Source organism: Balaenoptera ricei, chromosome 3 (assembly GCF_028023285.1).
Source record: "Balaenoptera ricei isolate mBalRic1 chromosome 3, mBalRic1.hap2, whole genome shotgun sequence".
Taxonomy (NCBI): Eukaryota; Metazoa; Chordata; class Mammalia; order Artiodactyla; family Balaenopteridae; genus Balaenoptera; species Balaenoptera ricei.
The window spans coordinates 30,262,520-30,283,650 of NC_082641.1; the positions used below are offsets into that span (position 1 = coordinate 30,262,520).

Here is a 21,131-nt window from a genome sequence, read left to right on the forward strand (position 1 = left end):
GCAGGGCACCCATGGGTCCTAAACAAAACCCCTCTGTCTCACCTCGGGGTCCTTGCTTGTAAGGCTCAGTGTAAATTCCTTCTGGTAGAGATGAACAATTTCACTTAGTCCTTTCCTTTTAGAGCTGTAGTGTTTGATTGTTTGCTTGTTTTAAGAAAGTGATGTGTGAGGTGGTTTTTTTCCCCACAGATTATTTTTAAAATTATTTCTGCAATGTATGAATATATGAAACATCTGCTTTTTGTTTGGATTGCCAACCTCTGCATAAGATTTAAAATATGACAGTATTTAATCTCTCCTTTAATGACGTAAGTACACTGTGGAGATAAGATGTCATTGAAGTCTGGCATCTTACCAAATTTTCTCTGCACAGAAATACATTTTCTCAAGACGTTTAAAACTCATGTTTCGGCTGTCGTCTATATGCAGGTTTCCCTAGAGCCCATGTTTGATAAATCATAGTCTTTTATTCTTTCTTCCAACCTTTGGAATGTGAATTAATTCCTTATTTAATGTTTATGATATACAATTTAAGAATAATATTTCATAAATATTATTGTTATAAAGTGTTTAATTCACACATCTTCTTGAAATTTCATTTTATAATCATCCAACCAGGACTGAGATTAGGGCTAGGTAAGGTACATGGCTGGGGCACAATGTTTAAGGTGACCCTCAAATCTCAGGATTGTACAGACATCAACTTTGTACTTGCTCAAGGCTGAGAGTGAGTGTCTCCTTAAATATTTTGCCCCAGGGACCTACCTTGCCTCACCCTAGTTCTGGTCTTGAATTCAACATATATTTAATATTTATTGAACATCTATTGTGTGCCACACAACACACAACAGCAATGAGTGAGACAACCAAGGTCCCTTCCAGGAGTTCACATTCCTCAGGGTAGTTTTAGCTTTGTTGAATTTGAATTACAGTTGATTTTCCAGAATTGCCAACTGGCTGATTCCAATCTTTTTTCTCTGCTATATTCCACTTTCAGTTGGGTGGCCATGTCTCTCTGGCCAAAGAGACTTAACTGAAAGTGCTGAGGGCTCTGGGAGAGCTCTCCCATCTCTTTTGCCTCTTCCTGCCTTAAACAAGAATGTGACGCCAGGAGCTGTGACAGGCTTTCTGCAATTGTGAGGAAAGGGCCAAGGGAATCACAGAGATATCAACTTACAGCCCTAACATCACTGAACTACTGAACAGATATAACCAATTACCTGACTCCACACTCCTGTCATGTGAGAAACATAAGCCCTTATTTTTGGTCAGGTCCTCTGTTACTTGCAGCCGAATGTATTCCTAACTGGTATAACTGGCAAAAGCTTATTCCTGCAGTGTTTGGGTTAACCCTAGATCTCTACCTTTACCTGGGTAAAATAACTAGCAATCCAGTGTGAGGAGAGCCTCAGCTTCCCCTGAGAACTGGGAGAAAAGGTAAAGGAAAATTCTTCTCTCAGGAGAATTTCATCAACATTTAGCAACCTCTGCTGCATTTTGGGCTATGAAAGAGAGTGGGAAAAACTGCTTAGCATGATATTCAAGGACCCATGTAACTAACACAATGTGATACAAGCCCAGGTTAGATAAACACAGAGGCGCCAGGGTTAAGGGGTCCTTGTCATAATGAGCATCCCCTGGGAATACCTGGAGGCAGAAGCTGTCTTAACAGCACTCTCCTTGCTGTCTCTTTCTCCATCTCGCTCTTCCCCTCTGCTCTGCCTTGAGTCTCTGGGGTTTTTACCAGGAAATTACTTGCAATCTATTCTGAGCCAGGCAGCCTGCCAGACCTTAAAGAAGCAGAGTAAGAATATATCTAAACTACACAAAGGTAAGCAAAGCTTTGGCTGGATTTGTGTACAAAATGCAAATAAATAAATAAACAAATAAACTTTTCTTCCAAACTCCCTAGTTTCTATGATTACACTCTTAGAACCAACCATGTAACTTCCAAATATCTCATTTTTCAGATGCCATGAGGTCTTGACCTCAGTGATTTCGAACCCACTACAAAGACAAACCACAAATGTACATCTTCATCCACTTTTAGATGGGAGTAAAGCCTCAGATCTGACTACCATTTGCCATTTTGCAACATTAGTCATCAAAATCACCTACTTAATAATTACTTTACAGTCACTTAAAATGTTCCTTTTGGAATCATTTGTCTATTTAATGTTTATTTTATAGCCACTTAGACACCCAGCTAATTATTTGCAACCTGCATGGTCTTAATTGATACTTCCAGAAAACCAAGAAGCGTTAACGGATAAAAATTCAATGTCAGAATGCCAACATCAGTGTAGGGATTGTGTCCAGCTACTCATAACAGAAACAGGATAATTTTCTCTAAAAATGGTAGAGGTATACTTTCCTCTCATATAAAAGAAGTCTGGAGACAGTTCAGGTAGTCACCAACATCTCAAGAAACTACTATTTTTTTTATCTTACCATATATTTTTTCTCCTCAAAGTTGCCTAAAGTTACAAAATAACTACAGCAGCTCTAGCCATTACATCTACACTCCAGGCAGCAGAAAAGAGAAAGGTGGGAGGGCAAGAAGAATGCACTTCCCAGCTAAGTCAGCCTTTTGTAAAATGTTTCCCAGAAGACTCCACCCAACTCCTTTCACTTAAATCTCACTGGCCACTCCTGCAAAGGAGGCTGGTTCTATGGTCTTAATGTTTGTGTCTCCCAAAATTTGTACCATGAAATCCTAAGTCCCTAAGATGGTAGTTTTAGGAGTCGGGGCCTTTCGGAGGTGCTTAGGTTACGAGGGCAGAGCCCTCATACATGGGATTAGTGCCTTACAAAAGAAGCTCCAGAGAGACCCCTCTCCACCACGCGAGGACACAGCAAGTAGCCATCATTGTACCAGGAAGAGGGCCCTGACCTGACAATGCTGGGGGCCTGATCTTAGATTTTCCAGCCTCCAAGACTGTGAGAAATAACTATCTGTGGGTCATAAGCTACCCGGTCTGCAGTATTTTGTTACAGCAGCCCAAATGATCTAAGACAGCTGGGAAACCTAATTTTAGGCTGGAGACTTTGCCATCCTCCAGGTTTTGTTTACAAAGAAGAGGAACAGCCTGGCAGAAAAAAAATAGAGTCCTTCCAGAAAGTAACCGTGTAAGCACTTCTAGATCAGCTTATTCCACAACATCATCTGGAGCCTGAGGCTTTTGGAGGCATTTGGAGCCACCAGACCACCCTGGGGGAGAAGACTAAACCAAGTCCTAGGAGCAGACATTAGCACCTTGGTGATTTCTCACTCCTCAACCTCTGTTCTTCCAAAACGAATAAGATCACCTTAACACAGCCAGTTATCAAGGACACCCTGAGTTTAGGCAAATATAACCTAAAATGAACCAGACCTGGGGACATCAAACCACAGCCCCGAGGCTGAATTTGCCTCTTCGCCTAGTTTTGGAAATAAAGTTTTAGTAGAAAACAGCCACACATGTTTGCTTACGTGTTACCTGTGGCTGTTTTCACCCCGCAACTGCCAAGCTGAATAGTTGCAACAGAGACCTGCTGGTCCACGAAGCCTGAACTATTTAGTATCTGGTCCTGTACAGAAACAGCATGCAGCCCCCTGGGACCACACAAAGGTAACATCAACTGCAAGAGGGGACATTTATTGGGCACGGGCTCTGCCAGGCTCTCTGCTAAAGCTGTAGCCTGTGTTTTACAAATTATTCACTCTCAGTTTGTTTAGAACAGAAAATGTGTCTGGTGCAAGGTAACTTTTGATAATAATTCTGATAGTTTACAAAGTGCTTTTACATGCATTAGAGGGAACTATTCCTATTTCACAAAATAAGGAAACCGAGGTACAAAGAAATTGAGGGGTTGTCCCAGTTCAGACGTAAGGAGCAGAACCAAAGTTCTGAGTGGCGTCTTCTGCGCCTGCCACTTCTCCAAGGGGCTTTTGTAAATCACCCACAACATTTCAAAAAATATTCATTTTTTTAGACAAGGAACCATGTAGTCACCACAAATCATTCATATATAAAAACTGAGACAAGCTTATTAGCAATATTGCAGCCAAAACACACTTAGTAAGAACAACTGACATTGTAAGTTACTGGAGAGCGTTTGCCTATGGCCTTCTGTGTGAAGAGCTCTTTTAGAGGTCAAGGTCAATGGTAGAGGTGATACACAAAAAGCAGAGTTTCCAAAGAAAGTAAGAGCATCTTTAATCCACCTCTCAACCAAGGACAGCCTTGCTCACTCAAATGATGTTCTACATTGAAGTATTTGGAAAACCTTGATTCTACTTGACTTCAGGTTTTGAAAAGATGTAGGGACACTGGAGGGAAAACAAGATCCTGTATGGCAATGGAATTATGGCTAGAGATGTGTAAGAAAATCTGCTCCAAAGAATGTCATGAACGGTGAAAATGTTCATGGACATTAGGGTGTCAGGAGAAGGCAGCTATGGTCCTTTCTCTAACACAGTAATCATCCTGTAACACTATCTTCTCCCAAATGCCAGCTTGTTTGTTTCTAAAATATAGAAAACTGCTGCTATGAGCCTTGATATTTTTAATATACAATAATGTCTGAGACCAGAATAAAGAACAAAATTTTACAAGGAAAATTCAGTAGGGTAAATTCTATTGAATTTATCAGTTAAAGAGATGAAAGCAACAGTTGAAACCAGGAACTAAACACCCCCCTCCTTGCACCTGTGCACCCATCACCACCACAAGTTACCAGGCGAGGCGTGGCCCTCAAGACCAAGAGCTCCTGCCATGCAGAGACACACAGTCTTTCCTCAATCCCTTATGCCTCTATAAATCTCCTAATTCTCCTGGGTCTCTGAATTATCTTCACTGCTGAGCTCAATATTCTGTTTGCCCAGCCCCTCCCCTGACCCGTTCTCCAGCCACATCTGTGCTACAGGAGGTTGACCTCTATGAACTGCATTAAACAGATTTCTTTGCTTTCAGGCTTCCAGCTGGATTCCACCCATGGGAGGCACCAGCAGGAGATCAGAGGGCAAGAGGAGAAAGGGTGGTTTCCTCTCTGCCAAGCCACAGTTGTCAGTGACTGCAGTCTTCCACAAAAGGCAGCTCTTGTTGAGATCAGATAACTGCTCCTCTTCCTGCCTCTCCAGGTCCAAGGAGGATTCGCCCTCCTCACTGTGGCAGCCCTGGGGCATTTCCTCAGCCCTTATCTAAGTCCCTGAGCCCCATCCACATCTTTGTAAATTGTCCTTCATTAAACTTTTTTGACTGGGCCGTCCATATCCTGCCAAGAGGCTGACTGGTACCTGAATGTGTATAAGGACCTCTAATCCAGAAGTCTTCTCATAGGAAGATATTTCTCACCCCAAATGCTAAGTACTAAGGATGCATCCCTCCACCTCTACATCATGACCATCCTCACATCCATCTTTGAAGCACAGCCCAGCTTGACATCCTCCCTTTGTCCCTCTTTGGCTCTGTCACTTCCTAAATCACTGAAACTCTGGGTCCTGCCTCACAGACTCCCTCTCTAACCCAAGTAGCCCCATCAATCTGGGAAACCTCAGAGCTTATCTAGACAGCCCACCCAACATGCAGCCATGAGGTTCCTGCAGGTCCTTGATTTCTACCAACTTCATCTGCTCACTCTTTTCACATGGCTCTCCAAGATCCTCTCCTACATTCTGTCACCAGCCAATGCTAGTCTCTTCTCAAAGTTAAAAATTCAAAATCTACTTTCTTTCCACCTTTCAGTTTCATTCTTCCAGCCATAGATGCTTGTGACCTTACAAGACCTCTAGACTCCTGACCCTGCATTTTCTCCACAGCCATTTCCTACCTTGTTTTCCTTTCTGGACCCATTTCCTTCCCTCTCCATTGTAGACACCTTAAAACAGCATTCTGACAATTTCTAACCAGTGCCTTCTTTCTCAGCCCTCCCGTGTCAATCTCCCACACTCCCTTAGGAATGCCTAACTTGGCTCAATGTGTCTACGTGTCCTCTCCTTAAAGGCAGGCTGTAAAGTGCATCTGAACAAACCCACATGCCAGGGTGAACAAGTGCCTTCCGAAACATGCAGCTCTACTCTTACATGACATTGGTTAGATGATTCTTCCAATCTTTCCAGAGGCTAATTCAAACCTTTGCTACTCTCCTCCACACCTTATCTTGAAATTCTTAGTAAAAATGGAGCCACCAGATATGAATCACTCATACCACTCTCCTCCAAGTCTATAACGGTATTTGTCTCTGAGACTCTCTCGACTTTGTCCTCGCTCCTCCTGAGGGAGTGCTGAATTTCCACCCATTGAAGGATAATCGCCCCACCTACAGCATAGATCTCACCCTCTCCTGGACCCTCAGCCATCAGGTATGCCCTTTCCTCCTCTCCACCAACTCCCCCCTTTATTTATTTCTGTACTTGCAGTGGATTTTATTTTATAATTATTATGTTTTAAAATCTTTAATATTTTATTTTTACACAACTGTAAAGACTACACTCCATTTACAGTTATAAAATACTGACTATATGCCCTGCGTTGTACAATACATCCTTGTATCCTATCTTACACCTAATAGTTTGTACCTCTCACTCCCCCATCCCTATATTTCTCCTCCCGCCTCTGTATCTATAACCAGCTCCTCCCTTTAGTTCATGAATCTGCAGTGGTCCCTCAACCCTAGACTCCTTCTAGCAATCACCCTTCAAAGTCAAACTACTTGATAGAGCCTCAGTTTTTTACTTTCTCATGTCCCATTCATACTTCAGTCCACTGCAGTCTGATCTCCACTCTGTCACTCCAAAGAACATACTCTCAGGACATCATTGCCAGCCTGATTGCCAACTTCAACAGTCACTCTTAACCCCTATTTCACTTTGCCCAGCAGTTGACTCTTACGATAATTCATTCCTCTTTCTTGAAACTCTTTTCTCTCAATGTCTATGAATCTAACTTCCTATCATCTCCCTTCCTCTCAGATCTGACCTATTTGGTCTCTCCCTTGTCTTCTGCCTGCCTTTTAAATGTTACTGCTTCCTAGGATTCAGTTATTTATCCTCTTCTCACTCTCATAAATAGTAGCAATCTCTGCCTTATCCACCATTTATCACAACTCATCCCAAATGTTTATTCCAACTCATCCACTCTCCTGAGCTTCAGAGCCATATTTCAAATTTCCATACAAAATGTACACTTTAATGACCTACAGACACTTCAAGTTTAATGTTCCAGAACCAAATTCATTACCTTTTCCTCCTTATTCCTTGCCTCAGGAAATGGCAGCACCATTTTCCCAAGTCATTAACTGAACATTATCCTAGACTCCTTTTCACCCTTTACCTTGAATTACCAGCCAATTCCTGTAAATTTTTACCATCTTGACGCCTCCTGAATCTGTCCCTTCCCCTGCCTCCTTTGCCTACCTTAATCCAGGACCTGGTCCTCTCCCATTTCCATTACTGAAATTACCCCTTAGCTGGTTCCCTGCCTCCAATCTTGCCCTTCCAATCTATCCTCCAGGTGACTAGCAGAGTGATCTTTATAAGATGGAAATCCAAACTTCATACTCTAGTCTAAGACCCCTTGGTGGCTCTTGGTTGTATACAGGTAAAGAGCAAACGTCTTAGCATTTGATGTATACATTGGCCCTGCCTAACTCTCCAGCCTTGTTTCTACTAATCTCCACCCCTTCAAAATCTATTCTGCATCTAGACGCACTCACATTCCCCAAACGCACCATGTTGTTCTGTATCTCTGTGCCTTTGTACAGTGAGTCTCATTTTCGGGAACACCCTCCCTCCCTTGTTGGTTTAGGGAAGTCCTACTCTTCCCTGTAGAATCACTATGGTGAAGCCTCATATAACCTCTCTCTCCAGAGTAAAACAGCTTGCATTTTCCTTTGCATAATCTGTGCAGAGCTCACATACATCCTCATTGCACCATGACATAACTCTTTGCTTTCAGGACTGCCTCTCCTACTAGACTAAAAGGTCCTTAAAGACAAGGGCTGTATGCTTTGTGTCTCCTTCAGCACTTAACAGAATACTAGCAGACTGCTACTTACTGGAATTAATAATTGCTATTGTTATTAGATAATTACTATTTGAATATAAATACAAATGAACTTTCACAATTTAAACCTCACTATTTAAAATGCACAGTTACAAATTTAAAAGATTTCTGTAGCTGTAAGATTTTGAGGAAAAAATAAGAGCTTTACAAAACAAGGAAGAATTCCATCTACTTAGTATGGTTTAACTATGCCCCAGACTGGAGGCAAGTGAGGTGGACACCTTGATAAATGGTATTGTCATTTACTAAGGTCCTTCTCAACTTCATGATCAATCCAATCAACTCTCTAATATAATTTTAAACATGCTGTGTCAGTTTAATAAGAATTCTGATTCTTATCTAATTCTAAGTGGTCAGTTCAGCAGGCAGGGTTCCCCAGAAATAGCACAACTTAGAATGTTAGATAAACCAAAGTCTGAACCAAAGCTCAATTTTTTCATTGTTTTTTGACTTGGAGATATTTAATCTTCTTGAAGCTCGCTTTTATCAATGGTCTTACAGGCTACTTACAGTAATTCACCCAGACACTTCACATTTAAGTACCCAGTACCTAGTGACTGCTCAGTGATGGTTATTTCCTTCCCCTTTACTGAAAGAAATTTATTTTTGTACATTTTTATCTGAGCACCTTTATGCAAAGATGACAAAGTCTTCTCCCAGTACCAAGCTATTTCTTCCCTAGACAGACAACCAAGAATGCTCACCAACTTTTTGATTTTCTTTTTAGAAGGTAACATCTACTGTCTTCTTTCTTCTTTAGCTAAAATGAAACAAAAGTGATCAAATCAATATAATAGATAAAAACTTTGATTTACCTTGAATGCTAACCTGTTGCCAACAGTTGCTTTGAACTGAAACTATGGACGCTCCCTTTTGCATCTGGGAGGACCGGTCCCCTCCCATCCCCCTTTGCCTCCTCCCTCTTACCTTCTGTCCTCACACCTCCTGGTCCACCCTCTTCCTGCCAATTGGATGTCTTGGAATCACTGCTGCAAACTTACAGCCTCATTGGCTCAACTCATTGTCAATCCCTATCCCGGCCCTGCCTTTTCTCAAGTTTACACTTCTGTTGCCTAGGAAATCCAGTGACTGTGAAAACCCAAGCTGTTGGCCTTAGGAGAGAAGCCAACAGGAAGTTGGCTGACAGTTGTTTGGTTTCTAGAAGGACACAAAACTTGCCTCCTAGGTTGTATAAGATAATGTTCAGCAAATTCTCTTACTTCTTTTTTTTTTATTTTTTTAACATCTTTATTAGAGTATAATTGCTTTACAATAGTGTGTTAGTTTCTGCTTTATAACAAAGTGAATCAGCTATACATATACATATATCCCCATATCTCCTCCCTCTTGCGTCTCCCTCCCACCCTCTCTATCCCACCCCTCTAGGTGGTCACAAAGCAACGGAGCTGATCTCCCTGTGCTATGCAGCTGCTTCCCACTAGCTATCTATTTTACATTTGTTAGTATATATAAGTCCATGCCACTCTCTCACTTCATCCCAGCTTACCTTTCCCCCTCCCCGTGTCCTCAAGTCCATTCTCTACGTCTGCGTCTTTATTCCTTTCCTGCCCCTTAATGCGTACCTTTTTAAATGGATGATTTCTCTTGTATTTTTCTCTTTCAGGCACACTACAGTATCATTCCCATTTATTCCCATGGGGAGTAAAACACTCCAAACAATGTACAGTTTGGGCAGTCCCATAGCTGCTTCTTTACTCTCTGTTCCTATCAATAACTGTACTCTAGAATGTAATAGTAGGAATAGAATTGGTTGGTATTGAATATTATAGAATATATATTCTGCCATATTTCATCTTTTTTAAAAAGGTTAAAAATGCTATGAAATTTAACATACACTTTTTAGATTTATAAAGGATATGCAGTGATAGTGGGGGCTGGGGCACCCCACCCCCATGCGTTGAAAGTCAATGTGTAACTTTACACTTGGGCCCTTCGTATGTGCAGGTTCAAGTCTATGGATTTCAACCAACCACAGATTATGTAGTACTGTAGTACTTATTTATTTTAATGAATCCGCATAAAGTGGGCCTGCACAGTGTTGTTCACAGGTCAATTGTATATATAATATTTTTCATTTGAGTCAGGTCCATTCTTTTTAATTAGACTTACTGACTTTGTTAAGCTATATATTTCATCTCACATAAAGAAAAATATGAATTATTTTAAACATTTTGTTCTAAAGTCAATGTGAAAATACACTATTATTTTCTGAAAAATATGTTTAAAATCAGAGGTTCTTCATTTTAACAACTTTCTAGTTTAGATTCTGATCAAATGAAAATTAGCTTTTTTGGCCACTTTGAAGTTTTAATTGAATATGAACACATTGAGAACAGATATTGTTATAATTCTCTTACTTCTTTAGGCAACTCTTCCCCTCCCTTCTGTTGTCTCCAGATGGCGTCTAATTATCAGGTAAGACTTAAAACCACAATACACAGGAGCAGGCAGGTATAATTACAGGTGATTCAAAGTCCTCCCTCCTTCTCCACAGCCACACAATGATAGGATTCATTTCCCACGGTTTCCATCCTTGGTGTCTTCTTCTCACCTTTCTCCTCTTTTTTTTCACTTCTCATCTTTTTTTTACACTTGTTCCCTAACAACAAGTTTGCCAGATGAGAAGTGGCCCTGTTTAGAAAATAAACACCTTAATCATGCTCTCTCTAATTTGTACTGATGACATCTCTCCTACCTTCATCATTTCCACTGCTTCTCTTGCTTCCATCATGAAGTCATGCAAAGAATGGAAGACTAGAACTATGAAGATCTGTTCTCACATTACATGAATCCTCAGGCAAGTGTGGTCATTGATTTCTACAGTCTCTAGAATAGATTCTACATCTGCCTTGTCAACTTCTCAGAGTTGGCCTGGAGGTCAAGGGGGTGATGTTCTCTATGAATTTTAATGAAGATTTGTCTTGGTTGAAGGGATTTCCAACAGGGTGTGATTTGAGGTGCAAATAAAAAGCCACTCATTCAAATATGTGTCCTTTTCTCTCTTTGGGGGTTAGATACTGTTTCCAGAAGGTTCCTGCCTATGGCCCATGACCGCTACCAAGCTCGAAGATGGTGCTGACACTGACATGGATTAGATGTGCTCCCCACCTCCACCCCAGGGTAGTTCTGAGTTTCTTCTCCACACACCATTAGCCATTTCATCCCAAAATACCCCTTCCTGCTGCAGCTGACCTCATGGTATCAAGCTGTTCATTTGACTTTCACTAAGTGAAATTACTAAGCTAAACTAATAAGCTATTAAGGAGCAATCACTTAGACAAGATGCACCACCAATGACAGATAAATCTGCCTTTTAATTAATCAGTAAGACAATGGAAAGCCAACTGAGAGCTCTTAGAGGACTGAGAAAGAGTCTGGTTCATCTTTGCATCTTCCAAAATGCCCAGTACCATGTACAGATATGAAATCAGTCATTGTTGGTTGAATCAAATTTTTGAACTGGATAAAATGTATTTATGGGCTTCCCTGGTGGTGCAGTGGTTGAGAATCTGCCTGCCAATGCAGGGGACACGGGTTCGAGCCCTGGTCTGGGAAGATCCCACATGCCATGGAGCAACTAGGCCCATGAGCCACAATTGCCGAGCCTACGCGTCTGGAGCCTGTGCTCCGCAACAAGAGAGGCCACGATAGTGAGAGGCCCGCGCACCGCGATGAAGAGTGGCCCCCACTTGCTGCAACTAGAGAAAGCCCTCGCACAGAAACGAAGACCCAACACAGCCATAAATAAAATAAATAAAATAAATAAATAAATAAATAAACAGGAACTGTTGTTTAAAAAAAAAATGTATTTATATGAAGGACATTTAAAATACAAAGTCTGCTTTTCAGAAGTAGTTAAGTCCTTGTACTAAGTAAAAGTTTGTGTAGGACCACAGACATTTCATTTACTTCCTTTTACATGAATAATTTTTTGACATTTACATAATTAACATAACCATCTCTTAATAGCCTGCAATTAGGATGTGATAAACAAAACAACGAAAGACTGACATGAGGTAAAACCACATCTACACAGTATCGGGGTAGACAGGTACACAAAGAATCAATATGAGATGGTGGTAATGTAGAAACAGATAAGCAGAACAATGAAAGGAAACATAAATGGCATCTTGAACTTCCTTTCAGAATCTTAAAATGCACCTCCAAAAATAGGTATTTTATACCTAAATCCTTAGTTTATGTCATGTTTAATGTCCATTAAAGCTCAAAAATTAAATATCTTGCCTGTGCTTATAATTTTTCAAATGTGTAATTGTGTGTTATCATTATGGAAGACCCCAGGTTCCACTCATAAAATAAACATGCATTAGGTCTGAGTATGTGAACTTGACCCCTAATCCTAGGCTTTTACCATTAGTCCCTCTGATTCTCCAGGAAATGACCTTACTTCTTGTACACACATATCTCCTCCCTTTTCAAAACTATACCAGCTCTACTGTTTTGGAAATTATAATGTATTCACATTTTCAGTTATATTCAAATGGAACAATAATTCCCAAATCCTAAAATTTAAGGTACCCAAATAGAAAAACACTTAAAAGCATATCTCACCCATAGAGATTTTCAAATCAATTTTAAGGTCTAACTTGTGTACAACAAAGTGTATCCACTTAGTTTTGATAGATATATACACCTACAAAGCCACCACTGGAAAGATTTCCATCACCCCATTCACAGTCCGCCCGCCCACAGCCCACAGCCCCATGCAACAATTAGCCTCCTTTTTGTCATAGAGATTAGTTTACATTTTCTTGAATTTTATGTAAGTGAATCATGCAGGAGGCACTTCTTTGAGTCCGGCTTCTTTCGCTCAGCAAGATCATTTTGAGATCCATGTATATAGTTGTGTACATCAGTAGCATGTTCATTTTTACTGCTGAGCAATAGTCCTTTTTATGGATATACCACAACTTGTTTATCCATTCACCTGTTTATGAGCATTTCGTTTTTTCTTAGGCTAAGGCTGTTACAAATAAAGCTGCTATGAATAACTGTGTACGAGTTTTCAGGTGGACACATATTTTCATTTAACTTGAGTAAATACCTAGAATTGGAATGGCTTAGTCATTTGGCACATAGATGCTTAACTGTTTTGGGGAAACTGTATGGAGATTTTCCTAAGTGGCTGTACCATTTTACATTCCCATCAACAGTGGAACGTATGGATTCCAGTAGCTCTATGTCCTTGTCAACTATTGGTATTGTCAGCCTTTTAAATTTTAGCCATTTTAGTAGGTGTGTTGTGGTAACTACGGACTTTTTGGCCAACCCAATGCAATTGTTCCAGTACAGTTTGCTGAAAAGATTTTTCTTTTTCCATTGAACTGTCTTTGCACCTTTGTCAAAAATCAACTGAACATATTTGGGGGTCTATTTCAGAATTTTCGAGACGTGCCTGCTGTGGTAGCCAGAGAGAGATCACAGAGGCCTTGTATTCCCTGCAGTGGGAGCCAACAAAGGATTTCAATCATGGAGTGATGAGATCGGATTTCCAGGTCATCAAGGCCATGCTGGCAGCCAGCCCTGTGTAGGATGCTTGGTGGAAACAAACTGGAGGTATCGTTCTGGCCCATTGGCTGCTATTGATCAGATTTCATGGATTGGGGCAGAGCCTAGAAAGCACCAGAAAGAGTTGGCCTCACTGAGTTACCAGATGATCAGGAAGGATTTTGTAGTGAGAGCAGGAGAGAGGGAGTTACAAGCCAGGGAGCCTCATCCCTAGGTCCCTGTGCTGCTTACGAGGGGAATACAATTCTGGCCATTCATTCAATGACAACACAGAGAGGGCTGCATATCTATCCCTCAAGGAACTTATGCCAAAGACCAGTTTAAGAGGTTTTATAAGAATTGTGGAAATAAAACCTTAGCTCACATACACACACACACACACACACACACACACACACACTTCTGCATGTGACATGCTCCTGACCGTGTGGGACACACTTGCAGCATGAGAACTCACAGAAATGGGTGGAGAGCAGGCACCCGGCTGTCCACACAACCAGGCAAATCCCATCCCGGCACTGGCAGGTGTGGGCATCTTCCTATTTCTGCAGGGAGCATTTGTAGTAACTGTTTCATGTTTTCATCTGAATTATTTCAAGATGTGTTTCACAACCCAGAATTAAGCAATCCAGAACTGCAGTTTCCAGGGCCATCCCTTGTTTCTAATATTCTCTTCACCATGTTTTAATCTACTAGATACCATACACTAGAACTTTTAAGGAGGAATTTAATTCCATTTCAGAATGCAAAAGCAAATAGGAGGACACGATAATTGAAGGTAAAATATTTCATGAGAGCAACAAACCCGAGAGGCAACTTGGAGAATAGTATAGGACAGGAGGTCAAAAGTCCAGAAAAAAGAAAAAAGCTGTGGACAGTAGGATGAGTCACCACGCCAGCCTTCCAAGTCCGGTCTCCAGGTTGTGCCCAGGGAAGAAAAAACAACCAAAAACTCCAGAGTGTTTAAGCTATTCTTTTTTTCTTGTTTCTGTTACTAGGAACTGAATGTCATCCTTAAGGGTTTATCACGCGTAGGGATGTTCTCTGCTACATGAGGTGGCAGATGGAATGTTTCCTAAATCAAGAGGCTTGGGCACGGCCATGGTTCTTGGACCTGAGGCCCCAAGCCTTACATGTAAGTTCCATTTCTCCACTTAGGTTTCCATGACCCTGTTTATTTGAGTGGGGATATTGAGGAGGCAACTGTGAAAAGTGGGAAACAAGCAGCATCAGCTGTGGACCAAAGGCGGGCTCCAGGCCTGACAGCAAAGGAGGTGCTCTGCGCAGGACGGGACTCGGGCAGAGACCAAAGACGGGGTCCTGGGAGGGGTGTCCCTGCCGACCTGCAGGACGGAGACCAGGCTTCCCGGGCTGTGAGGCGAGATGAAAAGGAGATGCAAGAAGAAGGCCCACATGGAAGAATCAGCCAAATAGCTCATGTGAGTTCTATGAAAAGTGAAAGAAGGAGAAATTGGGAAAGAGCCTGAGAAGGCTCTTGGACAGAGAGGCTGAAGCAGGCTGGTCTGAGTAGAAGTGTCCACTGGTCAGGAGCAATACAGAAGCTCAAGTTCAGATTCATGGACACAAAAGTAGATCATGGGTTGCTAGAAGCTTAGCAGGAGTTAAGGGGGATGGGAAATGGGGAGCTATCCTTTAACCTGTGCGGAGTTTTAGTTTGGAAAGATGAAAAACGTTCTGGAATTGGATGGTAGTGACATTTGCACAACAATGTGAATGTACTTAATGCCACTGAACTGTATACTCAATGGTTAAATGGTAATTTTATGTGGTGTATATTTTACCACAATATCTGGGGGGGTGGGGTGGTGGTGAAGTAGAAAAGAATAGCTTTATTGCTTTGCCAGGCAAAGGGGGCCACAGTGGGCTAATGCCCTCAAAACTGTGTGTCCCGACCCAGGGGTGGGGGGTGCCTGTGAGAGTCTTATAGTCCAGGGGCGGGATTGCTGATAAGAATCAGGGTGTGTGCAGGGCCCGCATTCCTTCAATCCGGAGATCATCTGGCGTCAGGTGATGATGGGCGAACTGTGACCTTCTCTGGAACGAAGAGTGCTTCATCAGGTCTTCCATTTGGTGGGGGTTTTAGCTCTGCAGAGGAGCTCACAGATAACGTTATGTATGGTAAGTCCCCTACATACGAACTAGTTCCGTTCCGAGAGCGCATTCATAAGTCCAATTTGTTTGTAAGTCCAACAAAGTTAGCCTAGGTACCCAACCAACACAATCAGCTAGAACTGTACTGTAATAGGTTTATAATACTTTTCATACAAATAATACATGAAAAACAAACACAAAAAATAAAGAAAATGTTTTTAATCTTACAGTATAGTACCTTGAAAAGTACAGTAGTACGGTACAACAGCTGGCATCCAGGGGCTGGCATCGAGTGAACAGGCAAGAAGAGTTACTGACTGGAGGAGGGAGAGGAGGTGGGAGATGGTAGAGCTGAAGGATTGTCAGCAATAGGAGATGGAGGGCAAGCTGCAATTTCATTCACGCCTGATGTTGATGGAACACGCGTCCACATCTTTGAAAGTTTGCAACTTGAAGGTTCGTATGTAGGGGACTTACTGTATATCTCTTGAGGGGGAATCAGGACCCTGACCCCAAGGCTGTACTATTGTTTCTTCACTGCTCCTCCCTTGTCTCCTCATCCCCTCCCTTAAATGGTAATTTCATGTGGTGTATATTTTACCACAATATTTTTAAAAAGAAACCCAAGAGTTCTTCATAAAGATTTCTAAAGAGGCAGAAAATAAGAGAAAGCGGTGTCCTATCAAGAGAAAGTGAAGGGGAGGGTGCCAGCGGTGTACAGGGCTGCGGGAAGCCTTCGAAGAACCAGTGGCTCTCCAGCACACCCTCTCCAAGGCTCCACTTAGCCTCAGGCCTTCTTCAGCTTCCTGGTCCCACACAGCCACCTGGCCACCAGGCCCAACAGCTGCCCACAGAGCCACGAGGTACCCAGGGTGACCGCCAGCAGGAACAAGAAGACGTCCAGCAGGTACTGCTCATACCATGGCTACTGGAAGGTGTGGGGCTTCAGGTGTGCTGCACCCCCGGTCTGGAGGATGGCACCCAGGTGCTGGGCAGGGGTCAGGGGGTGGGAGCGCCTGATGATGCATCCTTTACACAACCATGGCCATTGTGATGAAAGAGAGAGAGAAGTGGACCTTTATAGGCATTACAAGTCTCCAGCCCAAATGTTATCTTGTACCTCTCATAATGTATCAGCAAAATAATTTTTTTTTGTCTAACTCCAATCTTATTTGTATTCAACAATTACATTGCTAACCAGTTTTATTTCAGGTAGTCTTCTGCTAGTCAGACAAATGCTAAACACAGTAATAAATAAAATATATAGTATGTTAATGGCAAATGCTGCTAAGAAAATCACACAAGGAAGGAGATGGGAGGGTCAGATATCAGGAGTATTAAAATTTTAGATGACATGATTCAAACGATCTCTAAAAATTTATTAATATCAGAGAAATAGGAGCACAATATTTGACGATATTAAATAGTTACTATTCATTTGGAGAAGCATCACAATGTTATTATGGTTATTTAAAAAGAGATACCTTGGCTCTTCAGATACATTCTGGGACACAGATGAAGTATTATGATGTTTTGGATTTGCTTCAGAATAATTTGGGGCAGGGGATTTTACATCATTCCATTTTCTTCTTGAATTTTTATTTATTTTCCACTTTCCCCAGGTAATTTATTTCTAATCTATGTACCGTTATGCTTAAAAGAATTGTATAGAGTATTCTCTCATAGCCTTAAGCATCAAAGATACGTATTCAAATTAATATTTATAGTTCCTATAACAATAAGCCTCTAAGAGCCTAATATTTTTACTAAATTATCATTCTTTGTTTTAATACTTGCATTAAATTGGTCAAAGCTACATAAACATATTTCATATTTCAAAACATATAGTCACCTAACACAAACTATAAAATTTTATTGGAGACATATCTCACAATGAGATGAGGGGTTGTTTTTTCAATTCTTTGAAAATTATTTTATATATCTGTAGATAAACATCATCTACTTCTGAAATGAGACAGTTTTGTATCAATATCTCTTAGTTACATAAACACTGAAAAACTATTCACATAGATAAGTAGCAGGAACACTAAGAGTTTTGTTATGAACCACCTTGAAAATGATGCACCTTCATTCTTTGAACACCTTCAGAATAATATGCCCCATGAATATGCTATTCTCACAGCAGTCTACCACCAAAAGTTACTTTTAAAGGTCTGTCAGCTGAAAAATCACAATTCACCTTTGGATTTTGTTAAAAACAAAGAATTACAAATCATCTGAATTATAAACACTTTCTGGGCTCAGTCATTAGATTTTGAATTGTTCTTTTGGTACCCCTACTTTTCCACCCTGGGGCAATGTACCATGCAGAGAATGGGGGTGGGTGAAAGGTGTCCATTTCTTCTGTAAAATAAGAGTCAGGAAATTGTGAAAAGTGTGGCAGGACAGAGGATCTGCCAACCAAACACAACACCTTGTCAGGCAGACCAGTTTTAGGAAACTAGAGTAAACAAAGGCGGAAATTTACCACTTCCAAACTCTGTGTCATGTAGCCCTTGGGAAATCTTCATGTACACATTATGGTGAAGGTAGCTCAGTTTGAAGGCTACTGGCTTAAGCTGCTCTACTGAGGCTTTCTGCTATTGCTTGCAATTGACTTTCTAGTAACAGTAACTCTCATCTGAGATGATATAAAGCTCATAAATGGTCACTAAAGGAGGATGTAATGGCAAGTCTTAGCTCGATAAAATTCCATGAGATAAATTTTAAAAAGGGGAAGGAGTGAAATGAAATGAACTATTATTTGGTCTTTAGTTCTGGCACACTTTTCTGCTCTGTTTTGTAGGCTTACTCATTTGTAAAATCAGTTAGAGGACAGACGCAGATCAGTTCTCAGTAACACAAATGAGAAAGGAAGAGTTGTCACCAGGTGCCATTGCTCCCAAGGGTCTCATCTACAGTCAAGGGAGGTGGTCCCGCCACCAGGGGGTGTCCACAGCCCTTGTTTGTGGAACCTTCTTTTCTTTGTACATGTTCTAACACAAAAAGATCTCTCAAAATTCATCTTGGATTTTTTTGTTTTAATTTAATTTTATTTATTTTTTTGTATGGCAGGTTCTTATTAGTAATCTATTTTATACATATTAGTGTATACATGTCAATCCCAATCTCCCAGTTCATCCCACCACCACCCCCCTTCTCCGCCACTTTCCCCCCTTGGTGTCCATATGTTTGTTCTCTATTTCTGCCCTGAAAACCGGTTCATCTGTACCATCTTGGATTTTTAAATCAGGAAAAAAATAAAACCCGAGGGACTGAATCACCAGTGCAAGTGTTATCTGATTATTACTCACTGTTACCTTGAGACGAAATTTGTTTAAAATCCACTCTGACAGATGTGTGTCTCTAAATTTGGAACATTTTATTTAAGGACTTATAAAAAATAAAAAATAAATGATTAACTAATTTAAAGCCCAGCACGGAGAAAGGAGACTTCCTGGATCTTAGGGGCAAAAAAAAAAAAAAAAAAAAAAAACCCACAAAATTTCCCAAGAGAATTCCTTAGCGGATCCAGGTGCCTTCTGCATGCATGTGCATGGAATCACCCTGGGTGGGAGGGATACACCAGCCAGGACCCCCTGTGGCAGAGCAGATTATTCATGGCAAAGAGGTGCTCACAAGAGGGGCCAGTGGGGCTAAAACCAACCCATCCACTCTCCAAGCCCTGAGCTCTGGCGGGAGGAGGCATCCATCATGGGGACAAGTTTTATTGCTGTTGTCTTAATTAGCACAATGGCTCTCCTGTCTCTCTGTGGTTGCCCCAGTGGTACCTGCTTCTTTCTGGTTGGATGGATTAGACACATGTATCCCGTTAAATGGCAGAAAGGAGATGAAAGAACTTCGAAAGCATAACACATGTCACATTAGTAAAAGATTTCTTTTCTTATTTTGAATGTTCACTACTCAGAAAGGTCTGCTTTCCACCCACAGGCAGTTACAGTGGGTATAAGACTGTCCCTGAGGTCACTGAGTCACCAGGTCACAGGTGAAACGTAACATTCAATCCAGCCCCTCCCTGCTGCCTTCCACATGTGACCAAGGCTCTACTTTCCTCCCGTTATCCACTGTCCTTTTTTATCTTTCTAACACCTCTTCGCCACCTCCCCACCCCCCAGTGACTTGGAGTAGTAATGTACCCAGCAGGGAAGTCGGGGCTGGAGGACACTTCTTAGACATTTTATGCAGCTAGGAATGGTCACGTGACTCAGGTCTGTCTATGAGATTTCACTGGAAGTCTTTGGGTAGCTGCGGTGTCCGGGAAACCTCTTTAAAGAAGCTAACTCAGCTGGTATGAACCTGCTTTATGCCCTTTCCTTACGTTTCCCTTGTCTTGCCTGAAATTCCAATGTGCTGACTGGATCTAAAATGACCACCTTGAAAATCAGGGTGACCTTGAGGATGAAGCCCCCTACTAAGGAAGGCAGATCAACCACACAAGAAATCCGGACTATTGATTACATCATGTAGCTGCCACATCAGCGCTGGACGGCCTGCCTACCTACACTTTTTTTTTTTTGGCCATGCTGCATGGCTTGTGGGATCTTAGTTCCCTGACCAGGGATTGAACCCGCAACCTCAGCAGTGAAAGTGCAGAGTCCTAACCACTGGACCACCAGGGAATTCCAATACACATTTCTTTTACATGAGAAAAAGAAGAAAGAAAAGAAAACTCTAAGCTGTTCCAGTCACTTTTTTCTGGTTTCTGTTACTATCAAGTGAATGCAATTCCCAACAGTATGTCAAGTACAGAAAGGCTCAGCTATGGAGAGGCTCGTCTTAAAGAAGAAATTATCTTCTTTCTCATGACTTCATTTATTTTAATAGGAAAATTGAGAAGACAGCTCACAGCTATGAAAAGCAGAGACCAGGGACATTTCAGCCCATGACCAATCTGCAGTCTCCACACCCGATCTGCAAAGAAGGAGTGCTCAGCAGAAACCAAGGCAGAGACCATGGACACAGGCAAGGGTGTGTCTGGCACTGAATGCGCATGCCCAGGACAGGCTTCCTGAGCTTTGACAAGAGTTTGCAGGAGAAGCAAATAGAAAACAAAAGAACCAGCAAAGCGCCTGCCTTAGGGGTTATTCCATGATAAGGGGTGGAGTGAAGTTAGGGAAGGAGACTGAGAAGATGCTGGGCATGGAGGCTGGAATGGTTCAGGCTCAGTGTCGTGAAGAACGGCGTGATAAGGAAGGTGGCTTCAGAGCTTCAGATCTGAGGGTCACTGGTCCAAATTATCCAGGGACGGAATCACAGAACAGCCTTTGCTGACTGAAAATAAAGAAGGCCACAAGGGCTCAGTATAGTATTCTAATCATGGTGATAAATGGACTATTTATAAATGGAATGGAGTATTTATAAATGGAATATTTCCTGCCATATCAATAAACAAAGGATGTCACA

The 21,131-nt window shown here is 41.6% G+C and overlaps 1 protein-coding gene across 2 annotated transcripts in view; it reads right to left on the minus strand.

Annotated features, from left to right (window-relative positions):
• Positions 1 to 8,935, minus strand: part of CAPSL (calcyphosine like) — a 29,952-nt gene extending 21,017 nt beyond the window's left edge. Inside the window, exon 1 of one of the 2 annotated variants that reach the window (XM_059916241.1) lies at positions 8,861 to 8,935. Coding sequence is in view for 1 of the 2 variants with exons in the window: in XM_059916240.1 (XP_059772223.1) it covers positions 8,750 to 8,782 (33 nt within the window). In the remaining variant the exon portion in view is untranslated. Of the gene's footprint in view, positions 1 to 8,749; positions 8,808 to 8,860 lie in introns of those variants that run through there. The other variant, XM_059916240.1, reaches the window with a different exon arrangement.
• Between the last annotated feature and the right edge of the window lie 12,196 nt (positions 8,936 to 21,131).